General features: G+C 46.5%; 1 protein-coding gene and 1 long non-coding RNA gene across 4 annotated transcripts in view; one reads left to right on the forward strand and one right to left on the reverse strand.

Moving 5' to 3' along the window:
* The window catches only part of ADRA1B (adrenoceptor alpha 1B), a 183755-nt gene extending 177136 nt beyond the window's left edge, over positions 1-6619 (forward strand). For 2 of the 3 annotated variants that reach the window (XM_082379890.1, XM_082379891.1), the window contains one exon: positions 5965-6619. In XM_082379890.1, coding sequence (XP_082236016.1) covers positions 5965-6572 — 608 coding nt within the window. In that variant the 3' untranslated portion in view covers positions 6573-6619. Of the gene's footprint in view, positions 1-1483; positions 1520-5964 lie in introns of all 3 variants that reach the window. The other variant, XM_082379892.1, reaches the window with a different exon arrangement.
* Positions 31-894, reverse strand: LOC309623239. The gene is made up of 2 exons (XR_014241287.1): positions 720-894; positions 31-346 (listed from the first exon to the last, which is right to left on the reverse strand). It is a non-coding gene; the product is annotated as an uncharacterized lncRNA (long non-coding RNA).
* Positions 6620-17684: the final 11065 nt, after the last annotated feature.

The raw sequence follows: 17684 nt of genomic DNA on the forward strand, positions 1-17684 counted from the left end.
TTCAGAAGGCAATTTGGCTAGCTGTCAGGACTTAAATGTGGAATTGACCCAGTGATTGCTCGTGAAGGAAGTTAGCCTGCAGAAACACTCAAAGGTGCAAAAAGCGAAATGCATGAGGCTTGTCATTACTGCAGTTTGTAATAGCCAAAAATTGGAAATCACCTACTTGACTATCATCAAGAAAGAGTTTAGTGAACTACTGTATATCCAGAGGGCAGGATGTAATGCTCTGACATGGGGAAATATCTTTTATATATTCTAAGTGAAGATAGAAATTTGGGGAAAGGTATGTGTATGACCCCATTAAAAAAAATCCGTCTGAAAGGATAAAAACAAAACTGTTGGGCTTCCCTGGTGGTGCAGTGGTTGAGAATCTGCCTGCTAATGCAGGGGACACGGGTTCGAGCCCTGGTCTGGGAGGATCCCACATGTCGCAGAGCAACTGGGCCCGTGAGCCACAACTGCTGAGCCTGTGCGTCTGGAGCCTGTGCTCCGCAACAAGAGAGGCTGCGAAAGTGAGAGGCCAGCGCACCGCGATGAAGAGTGGCCCCCGCTTGCTGCAACTAGAGAAAGCCCTCACACAGAAAGGAAGACCTAACACAGCCATAAATAAATAAATAAATAAATTTGGAAAAAAAAAAAAAAGAATATATAGGCAACTAGATGTTCATATACCAAAAATAAATTAAAAAAAAAAAAAAAAAAACAAAACTGTTAACTCTGGACCTGTCTACTTGAATGAAGAAAGAATTTTCACTCTATATTATATAGATTTTTTTGTAATGTGTAATTTTTTAATTTAGCAGGTGTCACTTTTGTAAGTGAGGGGTTTTTTAGTTGAAGTATAGTTGATTTACAATATTGTGTTAGTTTCAGGTGTACAACAAAGTGATTCGGATAATATATATATATATATATATATATATTCTTTTTTTCAATTCTATTCCATTATAGTTTATTACAAGATATTGAATATACTTCCCTGTGCTATGTAGTAAATCCTTATTGTTTATATATTTTATATATGGTGGTAAGCATCTGTTAATCCCCTACTCCCAATTTATCCCTCCCCCACTTCCCCTTTGGTAACCGTTTGTTTTCTATGTCTGTGAGTCTGTTTTTGTTTTGTAAATAAGTTCATTTGCGTCACATTTTAGATTCCACATATAAGTGATACCACATGGTATTTGTCTTTCTCTTTCTAACTTACTTCACTTAGTATGATAATCTCTAGGTCCATCCATGTTGCTGCAAATGGCGTTATTTCATTCTTTTTTATGGCTGAGTAATATTCCATTGTGTGTGTGTGTGTGTGTGTGTGTGTGTGTGTGTGTGTGTGTGTATACACACACATCACATTTTCTTTATCCATTCATCTGTTGATGGACACTTAGTTGCTTCCATGTCTTGGCTATTATAAATAGTGCCACTATGAACATTGGAGTACATGTATCTTTTTGAATTATAGTTTTCATATTTTCTGGATATATGCCCAGGAGTGGGATTGCTGGATCATAAGGTAACTCTATTTTTAGTTTTTTAAGGGTCAGTGAGGTTTTTTTTTTTAATAGACTTTATTTTTTAGAGCAGTTTTAGGTTCACATTCAAATTGACAGGAAGGTACTGTGATGAACCCATATTGACATATAATCACCCAAAGTCCACAGTTTACATAAGGGATCACTCTTGGTATTGTACATTTTATGGGTTTTGACAAAGGTATAATGACATATATCCACCAATACAGCATCATACCGAGTAGTTTCACTCCCCTAAACATTCTCTGTGCTCCCCCTTTTCATTCTCCATTGTGTCACTTTTGTAATAAAAATATACAAATCTGGAAAGGAAAAGAAAAGAAATAAAGATATGGTTTCTGCCCAGAAGGAATTTACTGCCCAGTGGTAAACAAGGACTCAGCCAGCCCTGGAATGGCTTAATTAACAGACAAACAATAAAATAACAGAATAAGATCTGATTGTATATGTTCTGTGGGGTACAGAATGAAGAATTCAGTCTGAGTCGGGTAGGGTTAATCAGAGCAGAGTTCCTGGAAGAGGGCAATGAATGGGCCAGGATATAAAGTATATTTGGAAAATGGCCACCATTTATGAATTTTCAAGGTGCCAGACCCTGTGTCAAGTATGTTTACATGGATATTTTCATGTATTCAGAATAACCCTATGAAGCAGATGTTAGCCCCAATTTATGGATAAGAAAATTTAGCCTGAGAGAGCCAATTAACTTTTCAAAAGTCAAACAGCCAATACACCAAAAAAGGGATGCAAAACCAGGCCTCTGTGACCCCAAACTCTGAGCTCAAGTCACCAGGCCACATTGCCTAAAGTGGCTGAAGGCAAAGAATGACCTTCTTCTCAGAGGAACAAGTAACTCAGGGAGCCCAAACTCAAATTGTGGCTGTAAATAAATGCCATGAGAAAAGTCAGCATCACCCCCTTCCCTTTGGCTGAGCACATCTTAGCCCCATGGTCCTTGGAGAGCGCTTTGTAAGAAAATAAAGACAAAGATCCAGCCTGTCTTTATCCCTGACAAGGTGCTTCCGTTGTGATGGAGGTGAAGAAGAACCTAGAAAGAAATGCCACGTGGCACAGGGGTACAGAATGATATGCCCCTATCTTAAAGCCATGTGTGTTCTGTGGCAATGAACTGTGAATGCATCAGCCTTCCCACAAGCCTGTGGACTGCCACAGGGCAGAGACCACACCCCTGTTTGTCTGTATCCCCACAGGTTGTCCTCATGCCTGGCACTTAGCAGAGCTCCGTATTTGTGGAATGAATGAATGAACAAATGAATGAATGAATGTATAAAAATGTAAAAAGCTACCACTCTTACATGCTGGTGTCCTGATCCATAAAATAGGACCAACTATAGTCCCTTCATCTAGGGATTACTGTGATCATTAAATGGGCAAATGGTGTAAAGGATTTAGTGTAAGATGTGTACAAGAGCACACACAATGTGATTGACGGTTCTGATATTAGCTATTAGCACTACTGTTATTTGTGTATCCTTTAAAAGCTGGTCCCTCAGGATACACCCCCTTTACGCCATTTATTGACCATTTTACTAACATCTTCAACAGGATTGGCAAGCAGAGTTACAAGTTTGTCTTCAGCAAGTATGCTTTCCTGCTCTGGATCCTCCCCACCTTTGCCACAGCTGTCTGTGCCTCCCCAGCCTCTATCCCAGGCCTTAACATGTCCTCATGGGTGGTGTGCCTACCTGTGTACACGCTCACCAGCATTTACCGTCCAGGGTAATTCACAAGGTTTCCAGGTGTTACCTCCCTCTCTCCACTTCCCCAAATTTATTCTCCAGTTTCCCATTTTTGTCAAGACCAGTTTAACTATGCCCTTTAGACTCAGTGACAGAAACAAGACCATCCCCCTGGGCAGAAACAACTCACCCCATCATGGGTACTAGGTGTTCACACGTCATATTTGCATTTCCACTGGGGCCTTCTGTCCAGTGTCTTATTCCAAAGGAGAATCTGGGACAGTGGGACAAAAACCTCATGGTGCAAGCCTTGTCACAAATCAGACCACAAGGTGGCGCCCTCATTGGCCCCCACCTAGAGCTAACCCACAGTTGAGAAGAGTCAGCGTACTTATATATATAGTTACCACTTACCCGGAGTATGGATAACCTGCTTTCCAAGTTAACCCCTCTGTGGTTTAACTCCGCACCAGGAACTCTGGCCATCTCCCCCCAGCCACCACCCCTGCATTGCCAAGCAGAGAAGTCGGAGGCTCCCTGTAACAACAAGCCGAAGCTCAAATAATCAAGAAGGGCAAGTGCTACAGGGGGGAAACTCAAGTGCAATCCAAAATAGGGATTCTTGTGGCATCTATGCCACAACTGTGGGATCTTCAGCCACTTTCTGGGTCTCGGTGTCTCCATCTGCCAAGCGAGGAGGTTGGACTTCGTGATTTGCTAAGATTTCTCCCATTCAGATGCTCTTCCTTCAACAAATGGATTCAAAGGTGATCCCAAAGACCAGGCCCTCAGGAAGCTCACAGTGTAACAGAGGAGATAAGACAGGAATACAAAAGTCACTGTACTGCAGGTGGAGTGGCTGGCTTAGGGACGTGGTTTGAAGTTACGAAACGTTCTGTAAAGTATATTTGCATTTTTTGAAGCATTTACATACGTATATACAACAGGAAAAAAATCTGAAAGTTTATGTACCAAAATGTGATGTCTCTGCATTATGGGTATGTGTGCTTTTAAAATATTTTTTCTTTTCTTTTTGCTTTTTAATAGTTTCTCATTTTCCCACAAAGGATATGATTAATAGCATTAAAAACAAAAAAAAACACGTTTCATATTCAAACAGAACTGAGTTTAAATCCCAGCTATATTACAAACATGCTGCGTGGCCTGGGGCAAGTCATTCAACCTCTCCAAGTCTCAACTGCCTTGCATTTAAAATGGAATTGTTTTTAACTTAATATTGCCATTAAATGCTTTGGGACCTCAAATTCACAGGGATGAGTTAATCATGTTTCCCAATTCATAGCACCTCATTGTCATCGATCTAAGCCAGGCCTCTCTCTTACTTTATTGATTTATTTCCTTTTATTCCCATCCCTTATTCCCCTTTCCCTCTGCCTCACCCTTAGGCACCCATTTTGTATTTGATATGTATAATATTTTTTAACTTGAAAGTGTTTTTGAAAATGTGTGTGGTTGTTTGTACCTTATAACAAAAGATACTATGTTATAAATCTCATTGTTTCTACTTTTTTCACAAAGAACAATGTATTTAAGATCTTTCCATATTGCTTTTTGGACATGTCATCCAGGACTTCTAAGTGCTGCATAATTGCTGTGCTATGCATGTACTCCACTCTACCTTTCCATAACTCCCAGTGAGGGGCACCCAGGTGTTTTCCAACTCTCTGTCACCATAAACACCACCCTGAGCATAGTCCTACATGGCCCCCGATGGACCTGTGTGAAAATTCTTTGAGAGCTCTGCCCTGGAGCAGAATTGCTGGGTCAGGAGGTATCTGTATACTTAATGGGATCAGAAGGTCTTCACAGCCTGTGCCCCCACCAGCAGGAGACTTCCCATGTCTCCACACCCTTGTCTGCACTTGGCACTATCGAGTTTTCTAATTTTTGCCAACCTAACAGATATTCTATTACTCTGTGGTTTTCACTTTATTTGACTGCCTAATATTTTGAGCATCTTGGTATATGCTCATTAGCCCTCGGGTTTCCTATTTTGTAAATTGCCTGTTCCTTTTCTTTGCCCACTATCTACTAGGAATGCTGTCCTTTTCTTGTTGACTTTCAGGAGTCCTTATATATTCCAAATATCAATCCCTTGACTGTCTTAGACATTGTAAATAATCTTCTCCCATTCTTGCCCCATAGTTTATCTTTTTGAAGTGTTAAGTCGTTTTTCTTCACCTCTCCATCAATAAGATCATCCTTTACCTTGTCTTCTTTTACCTTATAAAGGTTTACCTTTCACCTTTAGGTCTTTAATACATCTCATATTTGCCATGGAAATACTTCATGGCATTTTGTGAAGGATAAAATAATACAGGTAAAGCGCCAATACAGTGCCTCAGACCCAAGAGCTGTACAATTGTGGGTGATTATTATTATCATTTGAGTAGAAAGTGGTAAGCACTGCCCTAGGAAATCTAGAGATACGGGAGTTTGAATGCCGTTTAGCTAGATCAGAAAAGATTTTATGGGCGAAGGTTAAGTGATGGAGATTGGCCTAAAAAAAGAATGTAGGAGTCATTTATTTTGAGATGTAAAGGGCAGTATTCCAGGTAGAGGAACTGGCCTGGGCAAAGGCCGGGAGGCAGGAATGCCACAGGTTGACAATGTTTGGGCCGATCACATCGAAGAGAGGGGTCTGACTACTCACCAACTGCTGTCTGTCTTTCTGCCCGTGCCCACCCCACCCCTTCCCCATGCAGGCTCCCTGTTCTCCACCCTGAAGCCCCCCGACGCCGTGTTCAAGGTGGTGTTCTGGCTGGGCTACTTCAACAGCTGCCTCAACCCCATCATCTACCCGTGCTCCAGCAAGGAGTTCAAGCGCGCCTTCGTGCGCATCCTCGGGTGCCAGTGCCGCGGCCGCCGCCGCCGCCGCCGTCGCCGCCGCTTGGGCGGCTGCGCCTACACCTACCGGCCGTGGACGCGCGGCGGCTCGCTGGAGCGGTCGCAGTCGCGCAAGGACTCGCTGGATGACAGCGGCAGCTGCCTGAGCGGTAGCCAGCGGACCCTGCCCTCGGCCTCGCCGAGCCCCGGCTACCTGGGCCGCGGCGCGCCGCCGCCCGTCGAGCTGTGCGCCTTCCCGGAGTGGAAGGCGCCCGGCGCCCTGCTGAGCCTGCCCGCGCCCGAGCCCCCGGGCCGCCGCGGCCGCCACGACTCGGGCCCGCTCTTCACCTTCAAGCTGCTGGCCGAGCCCGAGAGCCCCGGGACCGACGGAGACGCCAGCCACGGGGGCCACGAGGCCGCAGCCGACGTGGCCAACGGGCAGCCCAGCTTCAAAAGCAACATGCCCCTGGCGCCTGGGCAGTTTTAGGGCCCCGCGCACCGCTTCCTTTCCCTGGGGAGCCAATCATCGTGGGGGGCGGGCGGAGGGGGGGAGGGGAGTGTCGGCGCCCGGTAGACACGGGCCCCACGGGGAAGCGGGGGGAGGGGGCGGGGAGAGGGGCAGCTGCTTTTCTGGCAGGGGCATGGGTGCCAGGTACAGCGCGGAGAGCTGGGCCGAGCATGCTGAGAGCCTGGGGGACCCGACGCCAGCCGGGATTTCCGTCTCTCTCTCTGTGTATATATCTAAACGAGTCCTCTGTACATGTATTTAACCGTGGGTGCACGTGCGTGTGTCTGTGCGGTGTACGTGTGGTCTGCGTGTGTGCGTGTGTGGGGCCGCCCGCGCGGGGGCAGAGCGAGTGGGTGCCCAGGAGGCAGCCAGGGCGTTGTTTGTCTCGTGACTTCGTACCTCGCAAGCCCCTCCTGTACTTCACTGAACGGTGGCACTTTGGCGGGGTTGGAAGCAAAGTCGGACATTAAAGGTCATTTCTCCTGTGCGGCTTTGAGTAGTTTGTGAACGGGGTGGCAGGCAGATCTTGAGTTGCCTTTTCGTTCACATTCAGGTGTGCCCCTGTCTCTCCCGCCGGCCCTGTGGGCAATGGTTGTGCCGTGCCCCCTTGACCCCGTTTCTGCCTTTGCCATTCCTGCCCTTCAGGGCTAAACAAATCTGACCCTGTGGCCGAAAGTGACGCCTTGGACTTGTCCCATAAATCCTGCTTGCCCGCTTTTGACCGTTACCAGTATCTAAATCCTCCTGCTGTGGGCAACACTGGGCAATGTCTGGCCTGGCCCTGATCCCCAGGACCCCGATCCTAGCTGGAGCTACCAGGCCAGCACCCTAGGTGGGCCTGTCACCTGTGAGGGGACTGGTCCCTTACCTCCTCCAGTATCTTTTGACCAAACACTGCATTATTTGCCTGTGCCCATGGAACCTGAAAAAGAGAGCCAGACTGCAGAATTTTCTGGACAAGATAAGGATACATGTGTCAATGCAACACATATGGGCACAAGAACCCTCCTAAGCTCGGCTAACTGGCGAGCCTGCCTGGGAAAGAAGCACCGAGGAAAGTCACGCAGAGAGGAGGAGCATACCTTGAAGAAGGTAACTTCCGTTCTAGTCTCAGCGCTGCTACCGATTTACTCTATGACCTTGAGAAAGTCACATCTCCTCTGGATCTTGGTTTCCCATCTATGTAATGACAAGATTGATTCTAAGGTCTTTTGTGCCTCTAAAAGCCACTGGTTTGCTAAAAGAATAAAGGATAGGGAACAAAACAGGGAGCGTTTTTCTTCCCTGAAATTAAAAAAAAGAAGCTTAAGAGGAAAACCCCCACCCCAGTCCCTTTCTCTTCCTGCTTTGCGTTTTCTAAGTTGAGATTCATTAATTTTTCAAATGGTAAGAGCTTCTTCCAGTAATATTAGCACATCAATCATTTATTCTATAGGCGATTGAAATAGAAAATCCCTTAGTGGAGGAGGGGCAGTCATTCATTTAGCTGAAAAGTGTAGGGGTATCAGGCATGGCTGGATCCAGGGGCTTAAAAAGTATTGTTAGCTTGCTCACCGGCTCTTATCATTCATCTAGTTCCCATCTTTTAGCTCTGCTTATCTTTATATGTTACACTTGTTTCCTTTCTGCAAATAGCTTTCTCACACCATTCTTACAACTTGAGCCCCCTCCCCAAGGAGAAATAAGATTTCCCAACATATCTGCCAAAAAAAGAAAAATAAAGAAAAAATCCAGAGAAGCTAGATGTTCTGTATCACAGACCCCTTTGAGACTGTAATGAAAGCTATAGATATACCTTCCAGGAAAAAAAATGCACATACAAAAAAGTTACATTTTCATACAATTTCAAGTGACTCACCTCTGTTTAAGATCCTATGAACTAAGCATGATACCCCAGATTCACTAGTTATTTGAAAAAAAATGGATGTTCAGAATTATCTAGGCCAATCCCCTCATCTTTACAGATGGAGAGACTGAGGTAAATAACTTGCCAAGTCACACTAACCTAGGATTAAGACCTGGATCTGCTATATCCCTGTGCAGTACATTTTCTCCTCCCTTGTGCTGCCATCTTGGAGTTGAGTATATCCTCCAACAGAGAGTAGGTTTCTTCTTGCTGCTATAGAGAAAAGGGAGTCCTAGGGAAGGAAGAGCCTGCACCCAATTCCCAGAGAAGAAGGAACAGTTTGGGGTGGTCCTCTGGAAACATTTGCTTAGCAACACAAGTCTTTCAAACAAGTCTGACACAGAATCCTGATACAAGTGCGGTCTGCAGTGAAGTGAGGAAAGGAGGACAGAGCCTCGCCCCCTTGGCCTCCTCCTCCACGTCTTCAGCCCCTTCCCCTTGCCTGCCCCAAGCACCTGAGGGCTCCACAGCATGAAGTTTGAAAATCACTGGTGAATGGGACTTGGAGTCAGTAGGACCTGGGTTCAAGTCTTGGCTCTGGGTGACCTTGGGCAATTTACCTGCCTCTTCTCATCTGTTTCTCCATCTATCAAATGGACATGATCTTCACAGCCTAGCAGGAAGCACAAAGGATTCGATGAGATCACTGTGGTATAAATACTGAACTGTGAATCACTGGGCAAATGCAAGTTATAATTTGGACTTCAGATATCTGAAGCCACAGTCACCAAAGGTATTTCCTGAGCTGCTCAGTTACAATGACCTCACACATTACTGGTTCTTGGAGACCACCCAGGCAGCACAAAGAAGCAGTGGCAGCCTCCTATCTCTTTCCAGAAGGAAGATTGGCCAAGCAGTGGCTCACATCCCTGGAGAGTGCTAGGTTCCATATCTGCCCCCAGCCAGGGCCTGCATTATGCTGACCTCTCCAGGCTGCCTCACTGTGGTCTACCCCAAGGAGGGCCACGAGTTCATCAGGAGCCCTTGGGGTGAACAGGTCCTCTCTGCTCTGACCTCACAGCTGGCCACAAAGCAGCCTCCTTTATCATCTCTAACTACCCAAATACTGCTGGGTCGTTTGTCACCCCTGAGGCATGCAGAGGGATACATCCTTACACCAACCGAAGTAAAGAAGGAAGTGGCTTGGCAAGGGTAGTAGTTAATCCTGCAGCTCTGGGCTCAAATCCCACTCCTGCCATGGGTTCTAAATCTCAGTTTCCTTAACTGTAAAATAGGGATAATAATAGTACTTACTTCATAGGGGCATTAGGAGGATCAAATGAGATCATGAGGGTAAAAAATGACACCATGCCAGTCACTTGGAGAACATCCAATAAGTGGTAGCTATTTGCAGAGGTATTAGTTATTTAATTCATTACTTTGATATATGACGTTTAGAATATCTGAGTAAAAAGACGAAGAAAACAAATTCGGTGCTATTCATCAGATATCAGGGTTTTAGGACTCAGGGTCCACCTTGAAGAAGAAAGACACAAGTTTATGACAGAGTAAAAGAATTTTATGTCTTACAGCATGAAAAAAACATGTTACTCAAGGTGATGATCAGCCCAAACTAAACGGAAAAGTGAAATTTAATAAAATAATGTTATAGAACATTCTAGAGTGACAAAGCCAGAATAGGTGTGTGAGAGAAGTCTGGATGTCTTAGGGATAGTGCATCCCGTGACGAAGGAGTGGGAGGAGGGGACATAGGGCTGCTCTGAGCATGTACCCGGGTTCAAGGCCCACTCCACTGTCTGAACCAGCTACTTAGGACTAAGGCCGATTGCCCTATGTGGAAATAGGGGATGTGGTTAGCACTGGCCTCACAAGGTTGGGATGAGACAAAATATGAAAGAGCTTGGCCCAGACTAGGCATTGTTTTTATTACCTGTGGGCCACCTTACATATTCTCCTTTCCTGCAGTTCTCGACTTTCTTAAACCAGAAGCTCCTTTAAGAATCTGGTGAAAACCAAAGAAAAGTAAGCATAACAGCCCAAATGTCACCTACAATTCATGCCCCCCAAATCTCCCAACAGACACATGGAACCCATAAACTCTTCAACAGATTTTACTCCCTTGATATACAGAAGTAGCCAAATCCAGAGAGAAATATACACACGAGATACGCTAGCCCTCGGGGAGCCCAGCCTAGATGAGAGGTAGGCAGGTCACCAGGGAGTTTGAGCGTGTGACAGGAACTGGGCGTCTACCACCATCCTCACTTGGTGAGACCCCAAGTGTCAGGCTCCGTCTTCCATTTGGGGCACGGAGGTGATGGATAAGTGCCCTGGGATCTTAGGAGCGGGCTGCATGGGACCTAAGCAAAGTACTGAGCGTCACTCCTCCAGATGAAGAACAGGCCTCCTCCTGCCTGCTGTCACCAAGAGGTCCTCACCAGATGCCAAAAAGTAGGAGAGCAGCCACTCCTCAGCTCAGATTAGGGGTTGACTTCCACCCAGCCCTGGAAACAGACATGGCGGCCTCTAGCTACCCCACTCCTCTCAGCAGATTCCTTCAGTACGCTCTTCACCTTACCCCACCAGTGCATGGAATCTTTATTTAGTCTGGATAAGGGTGAGAGTCAGGATACAAAGGCATGGCTGGGTCAACTTAGAAGAAATTGCATCCTTCCACGGTCTTCCCACACTACACCTGGACCTGCCTTCTGAAACGTAAGAACCAAGAATTGGCCATGTTTTTCTTTGGCTTCCCCTGGAAAACCTTTCCCTTAGTCAATGAGTGGCTTGCTCCTGGCTGGCTTGGCTACAGTCAGAGCCTCGGTGTATGAGTTAGTTCGCTGAAGTGCGGGTATTGGGAGGTGGGGAGGGGACAGATGTTCAATCTGCTCCCGTTCCTGCTCTAACCTCCCAGCCCTCTCCTTCCCCACTCTGCTCCAGCCACGCTGGCCTCTGCTGTTCCTCAAACTGGGGAGCCTGGCTCCCCGCTCAGGGCCGTTGCACTTGCTGGCCCCTCTACCTAGATCCCCTTCTCTCCACACGGCTTCCTCCCTCACCTCCTTCGCATCTTTGCTCAAGGGTCACCTCTCAGGGGTCATCTGATTCCTCTGAGTGTCCTATTTAAAACTGACCTCCTCACTGCCCACATCATCTAGCCCCTCCTATAGCCCTTTCCCACTTTTATTTTCTCCACAGCACTTATTGCTGCCTAGCATGTTTTATATTTTATCTGTTTTTATGTTTTTTTGGTCTGTCTCCCCAGGCACACTAGAAATACAAGTTCCATGAGGGTGGGGTTTTTTTTCTGTTTTGTTCACCGTTGTATCCTCAGCATCTAAAGTAGTGCTTGCCACATGGTTAAGTGTTCGAATATTTTTGAATGCCCGAGTGTATGTTACCTCACCATGAGTGTGGGAGTGCTATCACAGTAGGAGAACAGAGTGCTAGGGGAGCTCATGGCAGGGGCTCCTACCTCTAACTTGATGATGGGAGCTGGGGCAGGGGGCAGTTCTGGTCAGGGAAGGCTTCCTGTAGGAAGTGGCATCTGAAGAATGTCAGCTGGGCCCTGCCTACCCAACACCCCCTGTGGTTCCATTGTTAGTGCTTTCATACACTGGCTTGGTGGAGATGGGAGTCTAAAGGCCAGGTATCTGGTCATAGCCCAGCCCCTAAGTCTCCACCCTCTTTAGGCTTCTGTCTACCATCTGACAATCAGAAGCATTGAGCCAAAGACAACCCCTAAGCTCTGCCGATCTATGATGCCACTTTTGCTCTCTCCTCAATGCACAATCCTCAGAGACAAGTTATTTTTGGAGACAACGTCATTGTGATTAGTAAGATAAACAGCATTGGCCCTTGCTGATGGCCTCATTCAGAAAAGCAGCATCTATGTAAGAAGCTTCCAGAACTGCTCGGGAGCAGAGGAAAGTGCTAAAACCTGGTGACTGCCCTCACATATAGTGCCAGCTGCTTCTGCTGAAAGCATGTTTGTGTCTCTGCCAAACACCACCTGAAATCCGGCAACCACTTACACCTGTATGTCACGCCTCCATTTGTTCTTTCATTTAGTCTACAAATGATTGTTGAGCTGGGAGCCAAAGAAACAAAGGCAAGTAAAACGCAGCCTTTGCACTCATGGAAGTTTCAGTCTGGAAGAGGAGATTGGACATTCCCTCCAAACATGAATTCTGAAGGGACACAGACATCATCAGTGCCATTGGAGGCGTGTAAGTAAAGGGCTTTGGGAATTCAAGGGAGAAAGGATGCAGGTTGAAGCCCTAACCTTCGATGTGATGGTGTTAGAAGGTGGGGCCTTTGGGAGGTAATTAGTTTAGCTGAGGTCACGAGGGTAAGGCCTCTATGATTGGATCGGTGCCCTTATAAGAAGAGGGAGAGAGAGCAGCGCTTCCTCTCTGCACCATGGGAGGACCCAGTGAGAAGGCAGCCACTTGCAAGTCAGGAACAGGGTCCTCACCAAGGACAGGGTCTGCCGGCACCTTGATCTTGGACTTCTAGCCCCCAGAACTGTGAGAAAGAAGTGTCTGCCACCCAGTCTGTGGAGTTGGTTTGGCAGCCCGAGCTGACGAATACAGGAGGCTCTAAGAGGTCAGAGATGAGAACCTGGACGAGGACGAGTCTAAAAGAGGTGAGAGATGTGAGAGGTGACAGGGTGGGTGTGTAAAGGTCTGGCCCAAGCAGTTGCACGTCCAAAGTGATGCCAGAGCACAGTTTTCCTACGACAGGCTGAGCAGGTACGGGAATCCCCACCTGACAGACCAGGAAGCTGAACCGCTAAAAGTTCCTTTCCCAGGTCACTTGGCTGATGAAGGGGAGAGTCAGAACAAGACTCCACACTGCCTGGCCCCAACCTAGAATTTGTTCTCTCCTACTGGATCTGTCTGTGTGATAGATGTGTTTCAAGCCTAGATTCCAATCAAAACATAGCTTGGAAAGTGGCGGTACTCCCTGGTCATTAGGGCTGAGTTCAAACCCTGGCTCTGCTATTCAGCAGCTGTGTGGTCCCAGTGAAGTGATTTAACCTCCCTGAGCCTCAGTTCCCACACTAGTAAGACTGCCATGATAGAGTCTTCTTCACATAGTTGCTATAATAAATGAGGAATAAGTGAGCCAATGCTTGGAACTGAGAAGGCTTGGGCATATAGGAAATGCTCAACTAGTAATAGTGATTAGGTCAGTATCCTCGCTGTGAGGAAACAGGGAAAACCTAGGGTCTCAGCACTGGCCAACAGGAAAGTTAAAAGCTTTTGTCTGAACCAGGGTTAACAGGTGTTAGAGGGTTCTCTTCTAAAGCTACATTATGTCCACACTCCCAACTCTTCTGAGAGAAGTCCTATCTGGGGAGAGCTGACAATAAAAGAAAACCAGGAGAAAATGAATAGTACATTCAGATCATCCGAGTAGGGGCAGATGCTACCAGGGCCTTGTGAGCAAATCTCGGTGGCAGAACTAGATTCAGGAGCTGGACTCACTCAGGAGTCTTCTAGTCTAGGGGCTCTCACACTCTTTGAATGCAACCCACAGGATGGAACACTGCACATTGCAACTCAGTACATGTAGATATAGATATACAGATATCAAGGTTTCTCGGTCTCCTCACTGTTGAAATTTTGAGTTGGATAATTTATCGCCAGGGAGTGGGGAGGGGGCTGTCTTGAGAATTGTAGGATATGTAGCAACATCCCTGGCCTCTACCCACTCGATATCAGTAGCATTTCCTGCCCCCTTCAGTTGTGACAATTAAAATTGTCTCCAGACATCTCCAAATGTCTCCTGGGAGACAAAATTGCCCACAGTTGAAAACCACTAATGCGTACAGATATAAGGAACAAAAGTTTCATAAAATTTATCCTTACTTACAAAATGTACTCTGATATTTCTCATTTTGTATCATTAGATGTCACTTTTTAAAAAGTGCCAGTTGTGGTTCACTAACTTAATTTCACAGTGCAAGAACCGTAGTTTGAGGAACACTGTTCCAGGCGAGGCTTTCTGCTTATCCCAGGCCTTCAGAAACTCAGTTGTAACTGTTTTCCAATGTCACCTGTCCTTCCCAGAGGGGAACCCTTATTGAGAATTGGGAAGATGTTTGGGTTGGGAAAGTTACATATCATCTTAGGATCTCTGTCCCCCCCTCTGTAAAATGGAGATCAAATGCCTACCTGAAAGGCTTGGGTGGACAGTAATGAGATAATCCCTAGAATAAGCACTATCTCTGAGCAATCGCTATGTGCCGGGCACTGTGCTAGGGGGTTTACACACACATTTTCTCATTTAATTCTCATAGCATTTCTATGAACAAGGGACTACGTTTACCATTACTTTATAGATGAGGAAACTGAAGCTTGGAGAAGCTAAGGATGCAGACTTTGGAAGATGTGGTGGTTTTAAAATATTTCTGCAGGTTCATCTTATTAAGAGGTGAAGTCTAATTATTCACTCCTTGAATAGAATGCAGCAGAAGTGACCCCGTGGGACTTCCAAAGTCATGTAACATAATTCAATCCCCATGTCTTTCTCTCTTGGGATGCTTGCCCTTGGAACCCACCTGTCATTTTATGAGGAAGCCCAGGCCACATGAAGAGACCACAGTAGATGTTCCTGCCAGCTGAGGTCCCAGCCAACAGCCAGCCTCAACCACCAGACATGTAAGTGACCCTTGAGTGAGAGCCACCCAGCTGAGCTCAATTAACACCCAGCATCATGATAGATAATAATGAAGGACTGTTGCTGTTTTGCACCACCAATTTTGCTTTACGGCAACAGATAACCCGTAAATAAGGGAAGACCTAAGATTTCTACTTAGACAGTATGACCCTGGAACCCACACTTATAACCATTACCCCTAGGGCCAGGAAGGGTTTGTACTTTGTGGTTTGATTTTTTCCCCCAGCTTTATAGAGGTATAATTGACAAAAAAGTTAAAATTGTATATATTTAATGTGTACAACATGATGTGTTTTTTTAAATTTTTATTTATTTATTTATTTATTTATTTATATTTGGCTGTGTTGGGTCTTCGTTTCTGTGCGAGGGCTTTCTCTAGTTGTGGCAAGCGGGTGCCACTCTTCATCGCGGTGCGCGGGCCTCTCACTATCGCGGCCTCTCTTGTTGCGGAGCACAGGCTCCAGTCGCGCAGGCTCAGTAGTTGTGGCTCACGGGCCCTGTTGCTCCGCCGCATGTGGGATTCTCCCAGACCAGGGCTTGAACCCGTGTCCCCTGCATTGGCAGGCAGATTCTCAACCACTGCGCCACCAGGGAAGCCCAACATGATGTTTTGATATAAGTATACACTGTGACATGCTTACCACAATCAAGCTAATTAACATATCTATCGCCGCACATGTTACCTTTTTGTGTGTGTGGCAAGAACACTCTCTTAGCAAATTTCAAGTATACAATACAGTATTATTAACTATAGTCACCATGGTGTACATCAGATCTCCAGAACTTATTCATCCTGCATAACTGAAACTTTGTATCCTTTGACCAACATCTCCCCATTTCCCACACCTCCCAGCCCCTGGCAACTACCATTCTACTCTTTGTTTTTGTAAGTTCAATGTTTTTACATTCCATATGTAAGTGAGATCATACAGTATTTGTCTTCTGTGTCTGGCTTATGTCACTTAGCATAATGTTCTCCAGGTTCATCCATATGGTTGCAAACGGACTTCCTTCTCTTTCAAGGCTGAATAATAGTCCTGGGTGTGTGTATAAATTTTTTTCTCATTGTTCTGGAAGCCAGAAGTCAGATCAAGATGTCAGCAGGGTTGATTTCTTCTGCGGCCTCTCCGCTTGGCTTGTAGATGGCTGTCTTCTCCCTGTGTCCTCACACAGTCTTTCTTCTGTACCTGTCTGTGTCCAAATGTCCTCTTCTTCTGAGGACACCAGTCATATTGGATTAGGGTCCACTCTAATGACCTCATTTTATATTGCTGACCTCTTTAATGACCCTCTCTCCACATACAGTCACATTCTGAAGTAGTGGGGGTTAGGACTTCAATATATGAACTTGGTGGAGGGGGGCGGGCAGCGGCGGGGAGTACACAATTCAGTCCTTAACAGGTACCCCAAGAACCCTGGGACTAAAGCCAAAATGTTAGAACACATCAGTGAGGTAGACATTATTATTGTCTCATTTTTAGGCTTAGAGTAGTTTAAGTAACTAGTCCAAGATTAGGTGGCTTCCAGGTGGCAAAGCCAGAATTTGAATCGAGCAGCCCCTCTGACTTTGCTCTACACACCCCTTACCTGGAACAACCTTCTTTGTATGTTGAAGGAAGCACCTCTCACCTTCCTGCTTCTCCAAGCTCCCTACTCCTTCCCTCTGACTCTGCCCTGTCTCTAGTCTTGAGCTTTTAGAAAACAAAAGCCGGGAAACCTTGCAAGCTTCTCCTGCTTCTGCCATCCATGCCTCACTGGAAGGAGTGAAGCACAAAGCCTACTGTCTGCTTGAATGAAGGGAAAGGGCAGAAAGGCATGGGGCAGAAACATGAATGAAAGTCACAAATATCACCCAGTCACTCACGACCCAAATGTCCAATCAATCCCCATCCAAAGGGTGAATCCAGCCACTTAGATGCTCCGCATGTGTGATACACGTCAGGATGAAGCTCGCTGACTCCACACCTGGCTGAGGAATCCAGTCCACACAGCTAATCTAGCTCAAGACCATCCCTTATGAGCTTCCGCAAAGCAGGGATTGATGAGGAAGCACCTGCTGCAGCATCAGGGTTGAAGCAGCCTCCTTCCATCCCTCCCTAGCTGACCCCAGGACAAGCCAGCAGGTTTCACAGGAAGGGGCTCCCAGGGCAGAGGCTGGTGGCTGTCCTGACACAGCAGAGTCAGCGGGGCTTCCCCTTCCCAACCGGAACACTCTGCTGCCCCAGAGAGCCCGAGAGGCTGGCCAGCCCCTGGCTGTGGTGCACCCAAGGAAACACCTGGGCAGGATTCTCCCCCTTACTACCGCTCTCCCTTTGCCGACCTACAGTGCCTGCCCTCCAGCTGCCAACCTACTTCTTTATTTCCCTTGACAGAACCCCCCTTCGTGTTTACACTCCATGTCTGCACTTGCTCTCCCCCGTTTCCTCTCCCATCCTTTGTAAACAGGCTTTCGTCCCCACCACTCCCTGGGAACCATGCTTGTCATGAAGGGCCTCGATGCTGCCAAAGCCAAGCTTTTTCTCAGTCCTCATCTTCCCGCA

Source organism: Balaenoptera borealis (assembly GCF_965194805.1).
Source record: "Balaenoptera borealis genome assembly, chromosome: 2".
NCBI classification, from domain to species: domain Eukaryota; kingdom Metazoa; phylum Chordata; class Mammalia; order Artiodactyla; family Balaenopteridae; genus Balaenoptera; species Balaenoptera borealis.